This window comes from Muscardinus avellanarius (genome assembly GCF_963383645.1).
Source record: "Muscardinus avellanarius genome assembly, chromosome: 11".
NCBI lineage: Eukaryota > Metazoa > Chordata > Mammalia > Rodentia > Gliridae > Muscardinus > Muscardinus avellanarius.
In genome coordinates this window covers 51629550-51652487 of record NC_137797.1, presented here as the reverse complement: position 1 = coordinate 51652487, position 22938 = coordinate 51629550, and the positions used below count along the sequence as shown (strand labels likewise).

The window sequence follows — 22938 nt, the reverse complement described above, 5'->3', positions numbered from 1 at the left end:
GATAATTCACCATGGTCTGTATACCATCCATGAGAGCCATTGGTGATGGATGATGCCATGTTTGATTTTTGCAGTTTTCACAAAGCCAGGATCATAATGCCCTTCAGAGTTCTGAGTGAGTAGCTTATACAGCAGGACCATTTTTTTAAAAAAACCTGGCCAGTCCCCAGGGATATTCTGGGACTGACACCGAGCTCTTGGTAAAGTTCACATCTCGGCTAGAACCAGGTCCTGGAGCTCTGTGGCGCTCCTTTGGGCGACTCCTCGGGGGGCTCACTGTTGAATTCTATGATATCTGTTTCCTTGGCGTCCAGATTTTCCATTAAGTACAGCATATCAGGAGGGACTTGGGAGCCAGCCCCAGTGTAGACTTCGCTGGTCTCTGAGGGTGCTTCTGTGTCAAGTAAAAGAATCGGCCCAGGGATCAAGGGATCTGGACTTAGGTTTTCCAAGGAGGAATGGCTGGAGTCCCGGAACTCTGGGAGGCTCCACCTTTTGGGGAACCTGTCATCATCCAGGTATTCCTCAAACTTAAACAGGCTTCTTGCAGCACTGGCTGGAACAACCTGGGGGGTAGGGCCCCGGGGAGGTGTCCCCTTCTCTGAGGAGACCATCGGATCCTGCTGCTGCCCCGTCCTGCTGGGCTGAACTCCAGTAAACTCGAAGCTCAAGATGGAGGTGGCGGAGTCATGGAGACGGCCATCTGTTGAGGGCTCGGGTGCTTCGGCCTCCGTGATCAACACCTCGGGGACCTGGGGCATTTTGGTGGGGGAGGCCCTCACACTGGACTGCGGGGTCAGGCTCTGGAGCGTGCTTGTCCGGCTGGTCTCCCTGATGGTGGACAGTTCTCCCATGCTGGCATGCAGCTTGGGGCTGCCCTCCAGGGAGCGGGGTTGCTTCCAGGTGGGCGAGGCTCTGTGGGGGCTTCTGGAGGGCACGTCCAGCAGGTCCCGAGCGGGGCTCGGGGGGTAGAACATGGAGCTGTCGCTGGCCTGCCTCCCGAAGCTCCTCCTCCTGGGGCTGGCGGGGTGCTCGTGGGTACTGAGGAAGCGCTTCACTCTCCTGATCATCGAGTGCCGGTGTCCGTGCTTCTCGTAGTCCCACAGCCACTCCTCGCCCGGGAAGTGGGACCCGGACAGCCTGCAACACAACACAACAGACACTGTGGGCAGAGTCTCAAGTTTGCATTACAGGGGTGTGTGTGTGTGTGTGTGTGTGTGTGTGTGTGTGTGTGTGTGTGTTGTGTGTATTTTACTGTGGATTGAGTTCAGGGGCATTCTACCTCTGAGCTAGCTACACTGCCAGTTTTATTTTATTTATTTTTTACTTTTTATTTATTTATTTATTTTTGAGGGTCTGGGGATGCTGGGGATGGAACCCAGGGGCATTTGACCTCCCAGCTACATCCCCCGCCCTTTTTTTTATTCTTTATTTTGAAACCAGTTCTCACTGAGTTGCAGAGGGCCTCACTAAGTAGCTGAGGCTGTCCACAGTCCTCTGGTCTCAGCCTCCCAAATGCTGGGATTACAAGCATGTGCCATCACACCCAGAGTTTTTATTTTGAAACAGGATTTTACTAAGTTGCTGGGGCTGGCCTCCAACCTGTGGTCCTCCTGTCTCAGACTCCCAAGTACTGGGATTACGGGTGTGGGCCACCATGCTGGGCTGCATTACAGATTTGAGATCATGCAGAGGACTTAACTTGAGATGGTCTAGCAGAGGCTCTCTGAACTTTTTTGTCTCTAGACTCTTTTAAACTCTTAAACACACTGAGTATCCCAATAAACCTTATTTGCCTGGGTTATATCTATCGCTATTTATTTATTTAATTAATTAATTAATTAATTTTTTTTGTGGTACTAGGGGTGGAACCCAGAGGCTTTCTACCTCCGGGCTACACTCCCAGACCTATTTTATATTTTATTTGGAAACAGGGTCTCACCAAGTAGCCGAGGCTGGCTTCTGACCTGTGCGATCCTCCTGTCTCAGCCTCCCAAGCACAGGGATTACAAGCGTGCACCACCACGCCCGGCTTCGCTATTTATTATATTGAAATTATAACTGAAGAGTGTAAATAACACAAGAATGTACTAGCACACTTTTGTTTTTTTGGGTCTGGGGCTGGAACCCAGGGGCATTCGACCTCCAAGCTATACCCCCAGCCCTATTTTTTATTCTTTATTTTGAAACAGGGTTTCACTGAGTTGCAAAGGGCCTCAGTAAGTAGCTGAGGCTGTCCGTAAACCGTGATCCTCCTGTCTCAGCCTCCCAAATGCTGGGATTATAAGCGTGCACCACCATGCCCGGCTACCAGCACACTTTTTATTAATGGTTTAGTGATGGCACTAGTGCCTAAAACTGTCACTGTGTGGCAGTCCCGGGTTATGCCAAGCCCCCCAGGGGCTACCTGACACCACAGATAGGGCGGGACCTGGCACCGTAAAGCCCCCATCTTCACTAAGCAGTCCTATGCTGGGGGAGGAACTTCTGTGGTTTGAAATATGAGGACTAGCACTGTTTTCTTTTTCCTTCTTCACAACTTCATGGATAGAAGAGTCATTCTTATTGTAGATCTTATCTACCTCAGCGTAAGTTTGTTTTTTTCCTTTCTTCCTAAAGTCAAGAACTTTCACCTTTCACTTTAAGGGAACACTTCACGGCATCTCTCTGGCTTATCTCAATTGCCAGCATCACTACTCTTGTGCTCCGGGACCATGACTGAGTAAAATGAGGGCTACCTGAACACTGAACACTGTCCCAGTGAATCTGCTGAGTCGGCGACTAGGCGGCTGAAGTGCGGGTAGCATAAACAGCGTGGACAGAGACGCCCAGCAAAGGGATGATTCCCATCCCAGCAAGCCGGCAGCGACGGCTCGAGACTTCATCACACAATTCAGAACGGCATGCTGTCTAAAACCTAGGAATTGCTTATTTCTAGAATTTTCCATTTAATAGTTTTTGGACTGCAGTTGACTGTGGGTAACTGAAACCTCAGAAAGTGGAATGGTACATAGGGGAGAAATTGCTACCTACACACTTATGAAAGAATGATAATAAGGAGGAAAATAACCTCTTACTTTGTGTTACTATGAAAATAGTTTTGACCTTAAGGACTCCTTAAAAGGGTCTTGGTGACCCCCAAGTGTTCCCAAAACATTCTGAAAATTACTGATCAGGCAACTTGGACATTAAAATACATATACTGTATGTACTATCTGCTCTTTCTCCCTGATTATGGCTGAAATATGGCCATGTGTCCCTAGGACCCATAAAACACCCCCAAACAACTGATTATAGCTAAATTAAAGAACTGCAAATAACAGCTAACATTTAATGATCACAACCGTCATGCGAGTTGGTATTGCCATTGTTACTCATACTGTACAAAGGAGGGAACTGAGACCCAGAGACGCTCATTAATCCCTAGTAGTCAGTGAGGGTTAAACTGGAAGTGTGACTTCTTTTCTTTGATATAAAGCCTGCCACTCGCCGGGCGTGGTGGCGCACGCTTGTAATCCCAGCGCTTGGGAGGCAGAGACAGGAGGATGGCACTGGTTCAGAGCCAGCCTCGCTGGCTTAAGAGACCCTGTTTCCACATAAAAAAGTTAAAAAGTAGGTCTGGGAGTGTAGCCTGTGGGAGTGTATCCCGGAGGTAGAAGGGCTTCCAGGAACCCCAGTACCAAAAAAAAAAAAAAAAAAAAAAAAAAAAAAAAGCCTGCCACTCAGGTGTCAAGGGATGAGCTAGAGCCCAGGGCAGAAAGATGGGTAAAATGAAGTCCTTTCCCAGTGGAAATCTACAGCCATTTCTGGTGAGGGCTTTGCATTTCTGTCTGTTCAGTTAGGGTTTAAGAAGGAGAAATGGGGAAATAAGCTATCTATCCAGGTGAGGTGGATGTACACTGTGGTCAGGCTCCCCTCGTGAGTAAGTTTGATGGAATTTCTATGGCTAAAAATTTTGTGTTGAATTTTTCACATTTAAAAAATAAAAATGCCGGGCGTGGTGGCGCACGCTTGCATGCTTGGGAGGCAGAGACAGGAAGACTGCACAGGTCCAAAGCCAGCCTCGCTGGCTTAAGAGACCATGTTTCAAAATAAAAAAAAAAAATAGGTCTGGGAGTGTAGCCCGGAGGTATAAGGGTTTCCAGGAACCCCAGTACCACCAAATAATAAATAAATAAATAAATAAAATAAAAAAACAAACAAACAAATAAATAAAATAAAACGAAGCCAGGCGTGGTGGCACATGCTTGTAATTCCAGCATTCAGGAGGTTGAGACTGGAGGATCCCAGTTCGCGGACATCCTCGGTTACTTAGTGAAGCCCTCTGCAACTTAGTGAGACCCTGTTTCAAAATAAAGAATAAAAAAATAGGGCAGGGGTTGTAGTTCGGAGGTCAAATGTCCCTGGGTTCCATTCCCAGACCTGCAAAACAAACAAACAAACAAACAAACAAACAAAGCCAGGCATGGTGATGCATGTTCATAATCCCAGTACTTGGGAGGCTGAGACAGGAGGATTGCAGGTTTGTGGCCAGCCTCAGCAACTTGTGAGACCCTCTGCAACTTAGTGAGATCCTGTTTCAAAATAAAGAATAAAATAGGGCTGGGGTTATAGCTAGGAGGTAAAATGCCCCTGGGTTCAATCCCTGGTACCACAAAACAAAATAAAACAAAACAAACAAAAACAAAATAATCATACTGTTTTTTAAATCTTATGGTGAATTTTAAAATTCAAGGCTGAAATAAGATGAGTACTTGAGATACTGGTACGCCTGTTTGGTACTGAAGTCTACTCCTGCCTCGGATTACGTGGATGTCTCATCTCTGTAGATTTACAGTCTTAATGGGGTTGGAAGAACTGCTTAAAGCCTTGCTCTTTAAGTGACAAATGGCCACGTCTGGCTCTGGGATCCACAGTGATCATGCCGTCCTAGTCTGGTGTTGGTACTGACATGATGCTTCATGATAGGTGCGTTTTAGTTGACATAGAGGGAAAAGTTGGCACCGTATAATCTAAGTGTAACCTGAAAGGGTAAAGGGAACAGCCAAAGAAAACATGTTCCTCATGTTTATGAATAAAAGATGGATGATTGAGATGATCAGCAGGTTACATGTCCTGGGATGGTGTTGGATTACAGCCACGTGCTGTTATTCTGAAGCCCCAGCAGTGCCCTTGGCCACCAGATAGCCTCCTGACCCGCCCTCTGCTGTACAAGGTGCAGATTTTGTTACATGGGCTTGGGAAATGCAGACTCATGCTTCAGCGGTCCCGCTGACCCTGCTCATTGGGTTTCATTAGGTCAGATCTCCAGTCACACTTCACAGGAATCCATCTAGCTAGGGCGCAGACCCGCGGAACCACGGCACAGCTGGTCACCGAGACTGGACACTGATGTACTCTGAGACTTGAGGTCGAGCTGGCAGTCTCTCCTCATAGTAGGGACATCTGTCCTCCAGGTGGAATCTTGATATTTGGGATTTGTTCTCCTTAACTACTTCTAAAGCATAAAATTATAAGAGTGACCCCATCTTCTAGGAAAAATAATTTGTATTAGTGTTACTTCAAAACTTTGTGACTCAAAAGGGAAACATTTTCTAACTGTACCCTGGGGTAGTGGGAATGTGCATTCAGTTACAGTGAGAGGCATGGGCCCCTGAGCTATAGATTGCACAAAACAGCGCCATGTGCACACTGAACACCAGCAAGGTGCTCACTGACGGACATGGGAAGAGCTGCTAAGGAGACGCCAGCGCACAGTCCTGCCTTGGGTGACTGTGGCGTGGTCACTGCATCGACATGCTTATTCCCCCAGCTGGATCTATGGAACATCTACCATGAATAATCTGTTGTATTTGGTAGTTGACTACTTATAATTTGAAAGAAGCTGGAAGGCATGCATAGGAATTACATTAGGGGCAGACTAATTTTTTTGGAGGGGTACTAGGGATGGAACCCAGGGCACTGTACCTCTGAGCTACACCCCCAGCCCTATTTTTTAGTTTTTGATTTTTTTTTTTTTGAAACAGGATCTCACTGAGTTGCAAAGGGCCTTGCTAAGTAGCTGAGACTGTCTACAAATAGCGATCTTCGGTTCTCCGCCTACCAAATGCTGATGTGTGCGCTACCATGCCCGGCTAGGGGCAGAGTAAATTTTTAGCTGGCCTTTGACACTAAAGCAGAACTGGAGAGACAGAGAAGGGATGGAGCATTCCAGGTTGAAGTGCATCAAGCAGAGGGAAACACTTGGGTTTGTGTAGAACACACAGGATCTTGTGGAGCACAGGCAGGAAAGATAGTCTTGGAGTGCATTCTCTACCAAGAGGCATATAACAGGCTGAGGGATTTGGATTTTATCCTAGAGGCAGTGGGTAGCTCTGGATTGTCTTGAGAACGGAGGGTGCAACCAGAGCTACGTGGCTTTGGTAGTAGCGGCCACTCTGGAAAGGTTACATGGCAAGCAATGTGGATGAATACTTAGGAAACATGACTTGTAACTTGGACACCTGTAGTCTGAACCTGGGACTCTGGGAGGGCACTTGGTAGCCTGTGCATATCCTGATGACATGGCTAGTGGCATCCTCCAGGTCTCTGTGCCATGGGAGAGCAACAGCGAAACGCCCCAGCATGACGCTCCCATGCAGATTTCCTGGATAACACTCCATGCGCACCCTCTCCTTTCTCTGGAGGGCCTGGCCTTTGATATGACTGTGTTTCCAATAATGTAGGAACTGGCTTAAGCACAAAATGGCTTAAAACATAAAGCACACAGAAGAGAATATCTTAAAAAAGTTTTCATTTTGCCAGGTATAGTGGCGCTTGCCTGTAATCCCAGCTACTTGGGAGGTTGAGGGAGGAGGGTCACAAGTTGGAGACCAGCCTGGGCAACTTAGCAACACCCTGTGTTGAAATAAAAAATAAAAAGGACTGGCGGTGTAGCTCAGTGGTAACGTATCTCTGGGTTCAATCTTCATGACTGCCAAAAAAGAAGGGGACTTCATTTCCCAGCTGGGAGGCCCACGCACCTTTAAGGTACTTCTATGCTTCCTGCTCCTCATTATTTGATTTTTAAAGTATACCCTTGATGTGGGGTTAGTTCAATTCTGAGGCCCAAATATAATACTACTTAAATAATTCTAGCAGAAACAGTATATGATGGAATACAAGTGCCCTTATTATATTACTCTATATTAGAGCTGGTCAGCTGAAAAAGGGAGGTTTTATGTTTGGACTGCAATAGGGAGGTAATTAGATAGGAAGGCCTTCATGGAAAGGGCCTCACAGCCATCGGTGGTCAGAGATGGAGCTGGAGGACTGTGTGGCGAGACAAATGGAATGACTAGTTTGTAGAGCTGGCAGAGCCAGGACTGCTGCCCAGGCCGGCACTCACCAGGCCGACAGTGTGATCTTGAGAGGCGCCTGTAACCTTCTGTGACTCAGCATCACACTTGTAAACTGGCGATGAGAATGCTCTACCTGCCTTCTAGGTCGCTTGGGAGCACAAAAGGAGTAACATATGCCCAAAAGCTCTGAAGAGCAGGAGATATAAAAGGGACTCTGTCAATGACTGGCACATTTCCAGAAGTGAGGTTTCCAAGCCATCACTGACTTCTTGAAGATTTGGAGGGAATGATAGTGTCTTCCATGAAGATCACTGCCTTTTCTCCTTTAAAAGAATGTCACTATACCAAACAGTTAAAAAATGAGAAGGGATGACTTAGCCATTCAAAAATAAAATGAGAGCGGGCACAGTGGCACATGCCTGCAATCACAATACGTGGGTAGCTAGATGGGAGATGGGAGATGGCAGGTTTGAGGACAGACAGCCTCAGCAACACAGTGGGATGCTCAGCAACTTAGAAAGACTTTGTAAGCAAAAACCAGAACAGTCTAGGGGTTATGACTCAGAGGCAGAATGCCCTGGGTTCAGTCCCTCCCTGGGGATATCTCTGAGCGATACCCCCAGCCCTTTTTATTTTTCATTTTGAAACAGGGTCTCAATAAGTTGTTGAGGGACCTCACTAAATTGGCTAGGCTGGCCTGAAACTCGATCTTCCTGTCTCAGCCTCCCAAGTACTGGGATTACAGGTGTGCACTATGATGTATATTGCTTTTTGTGCCATTTGCCAGACATTACACAATGTAAAAAATAGCCGATACCAAAATACAGGACACACAGCAATGAGACATTCTGTGTCCCACGTTGAGCTATATTTGAAAGAGAGAAGGACAAGGAGGAAAGGCCTTGGTCAGCCAGTCATGTTTGTTGCTTATAGTTGAGGCTAGAAGGAGGGAGAGCCTGCATTGTTTTTATAAGGTAGATAAGCGTCTGGGTTGGAATCATCTCATCTCCAATGTAAAAAAAATCCTCCCCAAACCAACATTTAAAAACATCTATTGATCACCTATCATAGCCCCATAGCCTCCCTTGCCAGGATGAGCATCTGAGGGTGTGAGCGGCCACAATGTAGTTATGAGCCCTTTAAGAAGCCTGGGCTGATCTGGGCGCAGAGTACACCCCCCATAATAAGGAGTAGGCAGGAGACCAGATGTCAGCACACTTTCACACGCCTCCCGGCCTGTCTATATAGAAAGACCAAGTAGCCCCGATGACTTGAAAGATTTAATGCATCCCCCACCCCCAAGCAATCTTTTTGCAAAGCAGCCTCCTTTAAATCACTGGTGTGACTAGGTAAATATAGAGATTGAAGAGTAATACCAGACGGTGCTTGCCTTTCCTTCTCTGTTGTACTTTTAAAATAGTATTTTGACAATTTAAATTCAAGTAACAAGAGGTCATTTTAATAGAACTGAAAGGAGGAATTTAGAAACGTGCTATTTAATGTGGTGACATCTGTGTCTCACATCAGATTTATTGGTTTAAAATTCTAGTGAACTCAAAAAGAGTCGAGCGGCTGTGTGGGGGAGCTGATGATTTGCCTGAGAGCCTGTCATGGCAGAGATGCACTCAGAGCGGCCTCTATACATGGGCAAAGCAAAATGTACTCTTTGAACATATCACAGGTGACCACTGCTATTTCTAACCTTCTGCTCTGCAGAATCGCCATCAAAGCTGGAGCTAAGGATTTACAAAATAGTCAAGGTAACCCTCCTGCTGAGCTGGGGCTGAGGGTTATGAGGAAAAACCAGGGTGCAGAGTGTAGTATCCACTCAGTCTTCACTCTACTCCCTTTCTGGTGGACAGTCAGGCTAGTGGGGCATCCTGGGAGGACTCCTGGCCCAGAGAGCTGCCCTTAGAGCTGGCAACCTTCCCTCCACCTCTCTGTCGCCTGATAGTTCAGGCCAAGGATTATAGGAAATCTGGTTTAAGAAGTATCTGACAGCACTTTTAAAAAGGCATATCTAAAGCCGGGTGTGATAGTGCATGCTTATAATCCCAGCATTTGGGAGGCTGAGACAAGAGGATTGCAGGCTCACAGCCAGCCTTAGCTACTTAGTGAGGTCCTCTGCAACTTAGTGAGACCTTGTTTTAAAAATAAAGAATAAAAAATAGGGCTGGGGGCGTAGCTTCGAGGAAGAATGACTTTGGGTTCAACCCTCGGTAACCCCCCCCCCCGCCACACACACAACACACACACACAGGACAAAGGCATATCTAGCTTTGCAATTACCCTCTTGGTTAGGCTGTTCTAGCCCCTGCTGGATGACTGGAAAATAAATTGTGGCCAAATGTGGAGCTTACTCACCACCAACCCAACTGTTTGGTCAGAAAAGGAAATTGCACCATGTACACCTCTGATGCCTTTTAAGATGAAAACTGAGGGCCAAGATGACCTGTGTCAGTACAGGAAAGAATCACTGAGTCAGTTTTAAATTGATGGACTGAATGCACATTCATCTCCTGGGAGAGATTCCGTCTCTCTTTCCTTTCTGGTACCTTAAGGGAAAAATCAATGCTTCCAAGAATATAAATAAATAAATAAATAAATAAATATATATATATATATATACACACACACACACACACACATATATATATATATACACATACACACATACATATGTATATATATACATATATACACACACATACGTATACATATATATTGAAGTTAGTGATTCAGAATTTGAGATATTTTTAGTAGTTTCTAACATAAGCATGCAATAGTATATATCAGACTATATATTTTATTATAAAGCTAAACTATTTGAATATAACTGGCTAAGAAAGAATTACTGAAGAAACTATCAATCTAGAAGTATATTTGTTGAAACAGATATGGTCTTTGCTTGCTGCAATGTGTATTTTTGTATATTTGAACTAATATAATCTATTGTATAATCCTAAATGCTTTGTGCAAATTAAGTAAATATATAGGCATAGGTAAATTTTAAAAGTCATTTAATTATTAGTATATATGCTTAGATGTTTTGGAATAAACACAGATAAGTTAAAGTCATCATTCCTAACAAACTGGTTGTAGGTTTACAGAACTGATGAAGCCTTTAAAATTTCCCACACCTAACAAGAAGAAACTCCTAGAAAATTTGAGTATTTCTCCTTAATTGATCTCCTGGGGTCCTTCTATAAGATTACTATAGAGGTGAGGAAGTTTTCACGTGTTACTTGAATAGTGGCAGAGAAGCCGGGCGTGGTGGCACATGCTTGTAATCCCAGCATTTGGGAGGCTGACACCTGAGGATCGCAGTTCGCAGACAGCCTCAGCTACTCAGTGAGGCCCTCTGCAACTCAGTGAGACCCAGTTTCAAAATAAAGAATAAAAATAGGGCAGGGGGTGTAGCTCGAAGGTTGAATGCCCCTGGGTTCCATCCCCAGACCCCCAAAAAGAAAAAAAAATAGTGGCAGAGAAGACCAATGGAGCGATGCTCTTTAGATGGGACTGTAGCCATCAGGTTACAGTTCACGGGCTTGAGCATGAGTCAGGTTAGCAGGCAGTTAGAGCAAGCCGTCGGGACACCGGCAAGCAATCCCTTTCACAAGCAGCCGCAGCCTCTCTTCTCCAGAATTTGGAATCCTTAAGCTGTGATGGACAGACAGTTAGCTGGTTTTCTTCCAGTGCCCTTAAGGGATTACTGCTCTTTTACTGTTGGCTGTTTTGATTTTCAGGCCAGGATTAAAGGGAGCTATGAGACTTCAGATCTTTAATTTCCAGCGTTCTATTACTCAGAGTCTTAAATATTTGTGTTAATGGGTAATTGCTAGTAAATAAAAATAGTATGAATTTTGCAGTGACTCATGATGGCCTGATGTGAGGTGGAGCTTTGCACCTCCCACATTAAGGCAGCTGTGGCAGACTAGGCCTGCATCTTGTTGTGTTTCTAATTTGTTTCAGCAGTGCTGGCTTGAGTTTAAACATTCAGGGTTGTTTTGGTGAAGTTAGGTTGATCAAATGCAAGTGTTTATGAGTGCCTTGACAAGAGCCACTTTCATTTTAGGGTGTGGTGTGTTTTCTTGTGCATCTTAAGGATAGCTCTTCTTTTAGCTGGCTTCGGGTACTTTCTTAATCTTGGTTAATAGTGTCTTCATGGTTAAACTAATAAAAAGATGCCTTAGTCAAGTCAGTGATCAGAAAGCATTCCATATTATAACAAAAGAACAAACCGATCAGATTCGAATGGAGTGAACTCAGGTAAGATGATGGGCAAGGAGTTCAAATGGAAATAATTTTTTTATTGCTCACTTATTTCATAGGGTGGTTTAATAAACAGAGATTACTGGTGATATAGTAAAGATCATCATTTATTAAATGCTCAAGGCTGGTTATATTTATAAAACCATTTCTAATTTGGGTCCTCCATTCAGATTGTGTGTGTGTGTGTGTGTGTGTGTGTGTGTGTGATACTGGGGATGGAACCCATGGGCATTCTACCTCTCAGCCCTATTTTTTAATCTTTATTTTGAAACAGGGTCTCACTGAGTTTCAAAGAGCCTTACTACATAGTAGCTGAGGGTCTGCGAACCGTGATCCTCCTGTCTCAGCTTCCCAAATGGAGGGATTAAGCGTGCGCAACCACGCCTGGCTTTCCATTCAGATTTTTTTTTTTTTTTTTTTTTTTTTTTTGTGGTACTGGGGTTCCTGGAAGCCCTTCTACCTCCGGGCTCCACTCCCAGACCTATTTTTATATTTTTATTTGGAAACAGGGTCTCCTAAGCCAGCACACGTGGCTGGCTTCGAACCTGCGTGATCCTCCTGTTTCTGCCTCCCAAGCGCGGGGATTACAAGCGTGCGCCACCACGCCCGGCTCCATTCAGATTTTTAAGCAGTCTTTTTTTCATCTAGAGTGTTGATTCTGAATTTGATTTTTAATTTGTCCCCCCAAAAGATTGGGAGATAGAATTTCAGCACTGATTTGGTGTTAAAATTTATAAAATGCAGTTTTTTCAAACGGAGCATGGTGGTACACTCTTGTAACCCCAGTACTCTGGAGGCTGAAACAGGAAGATCTCAGATTCAAGAATATCCTCAGCAAGTAATGAAACGCTCATCAACCTAGCAAGACCTGTTTCAAAAATAAAATTAGGCCAGGCGTGGTGGCACATGCTTGTAATCCCAGCATTTGGGAGGCTGAGACAGGAGGATGGCGGTTCTCAGACAGCCTCAGCTACTTAGTAAGGTACTTTGCAACTCAGTGAGACCATGTTTCAAAATAAAAACTAAAATATGAGGCTTGGAGGTGTAGCTCAGAGGTAGAATGCTCCTGGGTTCCATCCCAGTACCGAAAAAAAGAAAAAATTAGGGCTGAAGGTGTAGCTTGGAGGTAGAATGTCCCTGAGTTCATTTTCCAGTAACACACACACACACACACACACACACACACACACACACACACACACACGTAAAATGCAGTTTTTATTTTATTTTATTTTATTTTATTTTATTTTATTTTATGTTTTATGTTTTACGGTACTTGAGATTGAAACCAGGTGTATTCTACCTCCAAGCAACACCCCTGCCCTATTTTTAATTCTTTATTTATTTTTTATTTTTGGTGGTACTGGGGTTCCTGGAAGCCCTTCTTCCTCTGGGCTACACTCCCAGACCTATTTTATATTTTTTTATTTGGAAACAGAGTCTCTTAAGCCAGTGCAGCTGGCTTTGAACCTGCGCGATCCTCCTGTCTCAGGCTCCCAAGCGCAGGGATTACAAGCGTGCGCCACCACGCCCGGCTTTAATTCTTTATTTTGAAACAGGGTCTTACTAGGCTGCGGAGGACCTCACTAAGTAGTTGAGGCTGTCCTTGAACCTGAGATCTTCCTGTCTCAGCTTCCCAAGTACCGGAATTATAAGCATGTGCCACCACGCCTGGCTTAAAATGCAATTTTTAAATAGTAGCTTTTGATCTCAGGTTGTACAGAGAAAGATGGCCTTCATTAAAGTTTCCTCTGAATTAAAGCAGCATGATGACTAAGGTGAGAAGGTCCCCCTTGCGTCACCAGCAGCAGAGGCACCATGTCCCCAGCCCTTCGCCAGGCCCAACACCGCTCCTTCCCTCCAGCGCAGGCGCTCAGATGCCCTGCTCTCCTCGGGGCCAGCTCTGGCTCCTTGACACCCCTGTGTCTTCTCTGTCCGCCCTTGTGAAGTCCCTAGTCAGGCCTTATTCTCTCCTCTCCTGTTTGAGTGACAACATCCTGCTAACTGGTCTCTCTGCCTCTACCCGGCTCCTCATCTTTCAGTCAGCTACCAGGCTCACCTCTCCAAAACAGAAACGTGGCCATGTCACCTAACAGCTTTGGATGAAGGCTGAGGCCCTTGAGCTAGCCTATAAAACCTTCCACAATCTGCCCTTGAATCCTGTCCAGATTTATTTTTTGGTTCATCTGCTTTGCATATAAAATATTTCTTTGATTATACTATTTATCATTCCTTTTCAATCTTTGCTTGCTTTGATCTGGAACATATATCCTGCTACTCATACCTGTGTACTTGTTCCTAACTCTTTCTTATAGATGCATGCAGCCGAACCTGGTGATATATAGCTGTCATCCTAGTACTTGGGAGGCTGAGACAGGAGGATCACAGATTCAAGGCAACAGAAATGTTTCCAAATGTTTGGAAACAGGGTCTTGCCAAATTGCTCAGAGCCTCATTGAGTTGCTGAAGCTAGCTTCAAACCTGTGATCCTCCTGTCTCAGTCTCCCAAGTACTGGAATTACAGTCATGGGCCACTATGCCTGACCAGACCCTCTTTCAAAAATTAAAAGGGCTGGAGGTAGCACTTGGAGGTAGAGTGCCTTTGGGTTTGATTCCCTATACCAGAAAAAAAAAAAAAAAAAAAAAGGAAGGAAGGGAAAGAAAAAAAAAGAGAATGAAAAGGAGGAGAAAGAGGAGGAAGAGGAGGGGGAGCCATGCATCTTCAAGAGTCCTCCTCTGATTTACCAGGCTGAGTGAAGCAGGTCTTCACCTAAGACTCTTGAGCATTTCTGTACTATGGCAGTTACCACATTGTATTGTGTAATTTGTCTCATTATAATTGTGTGCTTAAGGGGTGTGTGTGTGTGTGTGTGTGTGTGTGTGTGTGTGTGTTGTGGTACTGGGGATAGAACTCAGGGGCCTCCTATCTCTGGGCTACACCTCAAGACCTATTTAATATTTTATTTGGAAACAGGGTCTCATTAAGTTGCTCAGAGCCTCACAAAGCTGCTGAGGCTGGCTTCGAACTTGTGATCCTCCTGTCTCAGCCTCCCAAGTACTGGGGTTACAAGCGTGAGCCACCACGCCCGGCAAGAAGTGGTTTTTAAAGTCATTTTTTTTTTCATGCCTCTATCTAACATCTGGCATAATTCTTACCACATAGTATAACTTAGAAGAAATTACCTGAATAAATGAATGAGTGCATTTCATATGTGAAGGTACAGCAAAAGCATATTTTAAATTCATACTTAAGATTTAAAAGGGAAGGGGACTTAACTTTATTTCTATTATGTATATATCCAGTAAATACAAAGAAATAGGATTTTTTTGAACATTTCCTTTATACCGAGAAGGGGAGAATTTCCTTTTTCTGTGGAAATAGATCATGTGCTGATATGAAAGTCATTTCTGCCAAGTAACTGCTTAGGTTGCCCTTGGATAGCACTTTACTCAGCTTTTGAAGGACAATGCTTTAATTTTAGAACTTCTGGGTCATGGGAATTGTGACTACAAGTCGGAAACATCAATGTGAAAAGATAAGAAAAATTTGATTTCTGAGTTAAATATGCTGGGATTGTACATTCTAAACAGAATAAGAAAATACACACTTACTCATCCCAAACAGGATTTTCTATGCTCATCAAGCATGGACACATAAACCAGCTTTGGCTAATCAAAATACTGTGTCTCCTTGTCAGTAGTGATTAGGTCAGGAATGGATATGTTAGCCAAGCCCAGCCAATCATAGCAAATCCAGCACTTCAGTTTTAAGAGTTGGTAAGAGATGTGCCCTTTCCACAGGGTTTGCTGAAAGACAGGTTATGAGCCCGGAGCTGCTGGCTGCCGTCTTGCCATTTGCCACCAGAGGGGAGTGCCTGCCTCAGAGCTGAGTCAGAGGAGAAACAGAGACCTCGGAAGACAGGGAGAGGGAGAGGAGAGCGCAAATACGCAATGGAGGGTCTCTTACATTCTTTGAACCTCTGGATCGAGTCATGCCCAAAGCTGGCTAGTCTCTGGGTATGACCCAATAAACCCTGTTTCTGTCACAGGTGATAAGAACCATTTTGATGAATGCCACAATCACAGGAAGAATCAGCACTCATGGACCAAAAAGAGCCTTCTAGGGAACACTCCCAGTCTGTTCCTGCGGTGGCTCTCCCTGGGTATGGGGCTCCCCTTTCATGGCCTCATTCATGCAGAAAATCAAGAGCAACTGAGCTTTTGCCTCTTGCTTCTTTGATCAGTTGGTTCTAGCAGAGTCCAGCTGGACACCTCACAAAGCCTCTCTGTAGGCTGGCTCTGGTCTAGGCTTTTTTCTGTCACCCTAGTAAATAGATAATTTTGATTAGGGGGGGTTCTCTCTGGAAAAAAATTTTTTGTTGCAGTTCTGTATAACATATTTTCTGGTTTTCTCTCAGTCATTTTATTTTCCATCCCAGATTCTCAGGGGATATGTGTGTGTGTGTGTGTGTGTGTGTGTGTGTGTGTGTGTGTATGTGTGTGTGTGTGTGTGTGTGTGTCTACACATTTTAAAAGTACTATGGATTGAACCCAGAAGCACTTTACTACAAAGCTACATCCCTGGCTATCTATCTATATCTATCTATTTATTTATTTTTGTGGTACTGGGAATTGAACCCAGGGACATTGCACCTCTGAGCTAAACTCCCAGCCTTTAAATTTTTAAAAATTTATTATTATTTATTTATTTTTGCAGTACTGGGGAAAACCCAGGGGCGTTCTACCTCTGAATTACACCCCCAGCCCTAATTTTTTAGTCCTTTTTATGTTTGAAATAGGGTCTCACTGAGCTGCAGAGGGCCTCACTATGTAGTACCTGAGCTGTCCGCGAATTGCGATCCTCCTGTCTCTGCCACCCGAATGCTGGGATGACAAGCGTGTGCCACCACGCCCGGCTTTTTTCTTTTTTTTTGGACACAGGGTCTTGCGAGGTTGCTAAGAGTCTCTCTAGTTGCTCAGTTGTACTTGTAATCCTTCTGTCTCAGCCTCTCAGGTACACGATTATAGGTTTGTGCCACAACACCCAGCTCCTTTTCAATATTTATTTTGAGACAGGGTTTCACTAAGTTGTCCAAGCTGGCCTCGAACTTGAGATATTCCTGCCTCCGCCTCATGAGTAGCTGGGATTACAGGTGGGTACTGTTGTACTTGGCTGCAGGGTTAGTTCAATATGAAAAAGCTTAGATTTATTTAATATTTCTGTGCCTCAATTTGAAATCCATAAATACAAGACTTGAGTAGCTGATGATAATAATGCTCTATGGTTATGTCTAGAGTGTTTTGTGTTTATACTGTCGTTTAATCTTCCCAATAATCTTTTTTTTTTTTTTGTGGTACTGGGGATGGAGCCCAGGGGCTTTCTACCTCCGAGCTACACCCCCAGACCTAGTTTTTATTATTTATTTTGAAACAGGGTCTCACTGAGTTGCAGAGGGCCTCACTAAGTAGCTGAGGCTGTCCTTGAAGTGCGATCCTCCTGTCTCAGCCTCCCAGATGCTGGGATTACAAGTGAGCACCACCACGCCTGGCTTCCCAATAATCTTTTAGGATAAGTATTGTTACTGAGATCTTGTAAATCTTTAATTCTGTGTTTCCATATTTAGGAACAGGAGAAACATATTTCATACCTTATGAAGCACATGCACATTTACTTGGGAAACTGCAAAATTATGATTAGGACAAATATGTAGATCAAGATAAGAACCTTGAGACCTTCCCCACAAAGTAATTTTAATCATTTTGCAAAAACAACTAAGTGGACATTAGAAGTGGAAACCTAGCATCCAAGTAGAATCTGCATTGATCCTCTGCCTGCGTCAATGGTATTGGTTTCCTTGAACAAGTTAGATCTTCAAATAGTTTACATTAGTCAGTGGTGGGTGGAGGGGAAGGATAAAGCATTTTAATGATCTAAAAAATGAACCCATAGGAAAACATCTCATTAATTTTCAAAATTGACAAGTTTGCCAGATGTCCACAAAGCTCTGCCACTGTAAAGAATTACAAAGGTTGCCAAGCGTGAGCAGCAGAGATGGTTGTCCATGGAGACCAAGCAGGCTGGGTTGAGTAATGGGGCCTGGAAAGATGCTGGATGAGAGGGTCCAGCCTCAGAAGGCTACCCAGAAGCAGAAGCAAGTATGGCCTGGCATAGGTAGCCTTCTCTGAGGCATATATCGAGGGCACTAAGGCAAATCTAGCTCCTGGATCTTTCTCATCTCCTGCCCCACAACTCCTGAAACCCCATTCTCAGCTGTCGTTTGCTTTTGGTCTTGAAGGCTTTTCAGTCTCGAGGCTCTTATGGAAGAGCAGTGCCACAGACCATTGTTTATGGAATTAGGAGTTACTTGGCTAAGAATAAAGTTTTTTTTTTTTTTTTTTTTTTTTTTTTTTTGTGTGTGTGTGTGTGTAGTACTGGGGATTGAACCCTGGGGCATTCTGCCTCTAAGATACATGCCCAACCCTATTTTATTCATTATTTTGATATAGGGTCTCACTAAGTTGCGGAGGGCCTCACTAAGTTGCTGAGGCTGGCTGCAAACCGGAGATCCTCCTGTCTCAGCCTCCTGAGCACTGGGATTACAGTGTGCACCACCACACCTGGATAAAATAAAGCTATATAGGAATGGGACAGAAGCTGGATATCCCAAAAGGGGGATACAGGAGGCAGAACATGGTGGAAGGAGGGGAAAGAAGGTCACAGAAGCAACTACCGCAGACAAACCTGCTCCAGTCTGCTTAAAGATGCTAAAATTGCTCGAGCCCATGTTGACTTAAAAGTTCCACAAAAGTTTTCCCTTCTTTTCTACATTTCCTTCTTTCTTTCTTTTGGAGGGAAGGGCTATTAACTTTATAAATTTGTCTATGCTTTCCTTAATTACTTTAGAAATGATGATATCAGGGCCGGGCGTGGTGGCGCACGCTTGTAATCCCCGCGCTTGGGAGGTGGAGACAGGAGGATCGCGCAGGTTCGTAGCCAGCCGCGCTGGTTTAAGAGACCCTGTTTCCAAATAAAAATATAAAAATAGGTCTGAGAGTGTAGCCCGGAGGTAGAAGGGATTCCAGGAACCCCAGTACCACAAAACAAACAAACAAACAAACAAAAGAAATGATGATATCTGCCATTAGCAAACGTACCTAAATTTCTCTCCATTTGCATGCTCTCCAAAATCAGATACATTATCAGGTTCAGTAAGATTACTTTCGAGTTGTGCGTGAATTACCAGGCCTCAAACCCATTTGCTTAAAGCTCCCACTACAGAGAGATAGGGAATTTTTTTGGTATTAAAACCAATGAATAAAGACTGACATACTAAGTACAGTTAGAAAAAAGGCAAAAAAAGGGGCAAAAGATCAGAACAATGAACAAGTTATTCTAAAATAGTGAAGATTTTTAAAAGACTCACCCCATTTGGATGGTTGACCCCAGGAAAGAGGGTATGCAGTAGTCGGCCGCTGCCAGTGTGTAGGGCGGCCGAGCCGCAGAATCGTCCCAGTAAATGTCCTTCTTCATCTTGGGCAGGTTCATGTGCATTTCATCCACAGCTAAAAGAGAAACCTAAAATCATCGTCACATTGTTAGAATATGTCGGATGTGAATTATGTAAAAAAGAAAAGAATTTCCAGTAGGTGGATGGGAGCTGGAGAGCCATAGGACCGCAGTCTAACTGAGTGACTATACGTTGTCTGTTGTCCCTATGATCTGCTCAAGAGCACTTGGCGAAGGTGTAAGCAGGGCCGTCTGGCTTCCCGCACTCCACCCATCCCGCCGCGCCCCAGCCAGGTGCCGCAGCTCACCTGGAGGGAGGTGTGGCACCTTTCTTCTTTGCTTACAGTTACAGTGTTGTCTAGGTGGCTACCCTGACAGCAAGCCCCTGGCCACATAGTATGGAAAGGTGCAGATTCTCAAGAATTCATTCTGTTAACCCCATACACACATTCTCTCTTTTTTAAATTTAGTCTCACTTCTTACATGCCCTGATTTCTTCTTTATGTGGAAGAGCAAATGGATAGGTGTACTGTTTGGAGCTGTAGTGATCTCTCCCCTTGGCTTTGATGAAATGTGTGTTAATCAGTCTCTCAGAATTAAGTTTTAACAAAGGGTGACTTGGGCATTGCGTTTCTTCCCTAACTCTTGGACAAGGTGGTTTAGAATACATATTTGAACCTATTTGAGAGCAGAGGCAGAGCTTGAAACATATGGACAAGGGAAAGGCCCTTACTCAGTCTCTGGTTCTCAGGGAAGAGAGTGGTCTGAGGACAGCCTTGCCTAAAACGAAATTCTCTTATGCTGGTTTTTCATGAAAAGCTTGCTGGAAGAGTAAGGGAGTCTGTTTAGTATGTTTTAGGCAGATTCAAGAAATAGGCCTATGTAGCCCAGGCTCCTAGTGTGCAGCTGCTAGATAGTTAACTGATGGGGTCTGTAGGCTACATTTGGGACTTTATATCAGATCGGGTCTGGATGCCATTTTATGTCACTGCTGACCTCTGTGGATGGCAACAGAAAACAGAGAAAAGAAAGAATTAGCTAGGTGCAATGACACACGCCTGTAATCTCAGTACTTAAGAAGCTAAGATAGGAGGGTCATAGATTCTAGCTCAAGGCCAGCCTCAGCATCTGATAGAGACCCTGTTTTAAAATAAATTTAAAAAAAAAAAGAGCTGGAGGTGTAGCTTGAGGTAGAACACTCCTGGGTTCAACACCAAAAAAAAAAAAAAAAAAAAGAAATTAAAATATTGCTTTGTCCTAGATGGGAGAGACACTGAGTAAAGTTAACAGAAAAATTTACAAAGAAAATTGACTTGAAATTCTGCCTAAATTTCACTGGAACTGAGACCATGACACATGAGGTTCCGAAGGGCAACATACTGCAGAGCTAAACCTCTTCCATTTGTGGCTACAACTCTGCAGCCGGCCCTGCCTCCAGACCTGTTCAGATCAGAACATTACAAGTGACTTATTGTTCATACAAGAAAGAAAAGTTCCTCTAACCTGCAAATTCCTATCAATGCACCAGTTAGTTTCAAAGTCATCATCATCTTCTCCGAAAGGGTTGATAAGTTGCTCAGCCACCTGCAGTTGGAACACAGAATAAATCCATCATGACCTGTGAAGACTAAGAACAGACTGAAGTAGATTCCTGTTTTATTCTCTCCTTCGTCACTTTCAAGATATGAAGCCTACAGGGCAGTGGGCTGTTCTATAGACAGACGTTTATTAGCAATGGAACTTGATTTTCTGGTTATAAATGCTGCCCTGTGTGGGCATGATCTCCAAGCGGATCTGCCTCTCAACTGGTGACAAGGTAGGTGCTGTTCCAGAGAGACTGCTTAGGAGCCAGGTCAAACCAATGGATACTGAAGGGCCATCAACCACGTGCAGGCAAAGTGCGGAGAGTGGTTCACAACCTGTGTTTTCCAGGGATTTGTAAGGGCCCGGATCAGACAAGGCTAAGCAGCAGAGGGACTTCAGTCACAGTTAAAGGAAATACAAGGTGATTTCTCAGTTATTCACATGACTGCTAAATGAATGGAGACAGGAAATCATCAAGCTGCATTTTTTTTTTTTTTTTTTTTTTTGTGGTACTGGGGTTCCTGGAAGCCCTTCTACCTCCGGTATACACTCCCATGGGCTACACTCCCAGACCTATTTTTTAAACATTTTTATGTGGAAACAGAGTCTCTTAAGCCAGCGAGGCTGGCTCCAAACCAGCGCGATCCTCCTGTCTCTGCCTCCCAAGCGCAGGGATTACAAGCGTGTGCCACCACACCCGGCATCAAGCTGCATTTTGAGGCTCACTTATGGATTTACCTTATCCAGTAAATTAGGTGGCTTAAATGAGTCACTTGAATATAGATTAGTTACCTAATTAAATTAGTCACCTAATTTACTGAATAATAGTAAGGGGGATCCATTTAGTATGTTTTAGGCAGAAAAGTTTAGGTACCTTCTATCACACATCTTCTAATATTTGATCAATATTAAATATTCTTATATTTCTGAATTGTCCTCTCTCTCTCTCTCTCTCTCTCTCTCTCTCTCTCTCTCTCTCCCTCTCCCTCCCTCTCCCTCTCTCTCCCTCTCTCTCCCTCTCTCTGTTTTTTGAAGATAGGGATCTTCCTCTGTTGTCCAGGCTGGTCTCAAACTCTTAAGCTCAAGCAACCCTCCTGTCTCAGCCTCCTGAGTGCTGGAACTCCAGGTGTCTTTAGGATTTAAGTCAAAACACATTCAAAGCTGTTATTTTCAACACTGGCTATGCATAGAAGTCACCTGGGGAGTCCTGAAAAATAAAAGACAAAAAAACAAAAAGCCAATGGAAGCCTGAGCCCCTCATCCCACTGTTCTGGTTTCCTGGGTGTGCAGCCGGGCCCAGGCATTAGTGTTATGCAAAACCAGTAGGTTTTTAGCATGGTGTGGGCAGGGCAGTGCCTGGTACAGTAAGCCTCAGAGAGACAGCTGTGTCAGATTCTATACTGTGGGCTGTGAGGGCCCATCTGCCTCTTTTTGCCTGGTAAAATGGGCCATTAAAGTATCCTGAAATTATTTTTGTTATATCAATTTTAGCTTTTATTGTACGAGTCCTGCAAAAATCATTATAATCTATATTCAGTTATCAAAATGACCTTTACAAGCTGGGTGTGGTAGTGCACGCTTATAATCCCAATACTTGGGAGGCTGAGACAGAAGGATGGCAGGTTTGTGGCCAGCCTTAGCTACTTAGTGGGGCCTTCTACAACTTAGTGAGACCTTGTTTCAAAATAAAGGATAAAAAATAGGGCTGAGGGTATAGCTCAGAAGTAGAACGCCTCTGAGTTAAATCCTCAGTACTGAAAAAAAAATAAAGTGAGGCCGGGTGTAGTGGCACATGCTTGTAATCCCAGCACTTGTGAGGCGGAGACAGGAGGCTCACACAGGTTTGAATTTAGCCTTAGCTACTTAGTGAGGCTCTCAGCAACTTAGTGAAACCCTGTTTCCAAATAAAATATAAAATAGGTTTGGGAGTATAGCCCGGAGGTAGAAAAGCCCCTGGGTTCCACCCCCAGTACCACACACACACACACACACACACACACACACACACACACACACATATATATATATATATAGAGAGAGAGAGAGAGATCCTTACATTTGTGGACTGAAAATCTCACAAAGACATGCTTTATTGGATGTGACATTTTCAGAAGTTCCAGGTGGGTTTTCTACACTTTGGAAAGATTTATAAAAATCATAATTGTCAGGATAGAGCAGCTCTTTGGAAAACAAGACACAACTCACTGGGGTGGGAAAACTCATTTCCATTAGCTT

General features: G+C 44.2%; 1 protein-coding gene across 2 annotated transcripts in view; it reads right to left on the bottom strand.

Moving 5' to 3' along the window:
- Window positions 1-218: 218 nt before the first annotated feature.
- The window catches only part of BEST3 (bestrophin 3), a gene marked incomplete at both ends in the record, with an annotated part of 43130 nt that continues 20410 nt past the window's right edge, over window positions 219-22938 (bottom strand). For both annotated transcript variants that reach the window (XM_080705645.1, XM_080705646.1), the window contains 3 exons: window positions 219-1140; window positions 19037-19188; window positions 20623-20703. In XM_080705645.1, coding sequence (XP_080561771.1) covers window positions 219-1140; window positions 19037-19188; window positions 20623-20703 — 1155 coding nt within the window. The remainder of the gene's footprint in view (window positions 1141-19036; window positions 19189-20622; window positions 20704-22938) is intronic.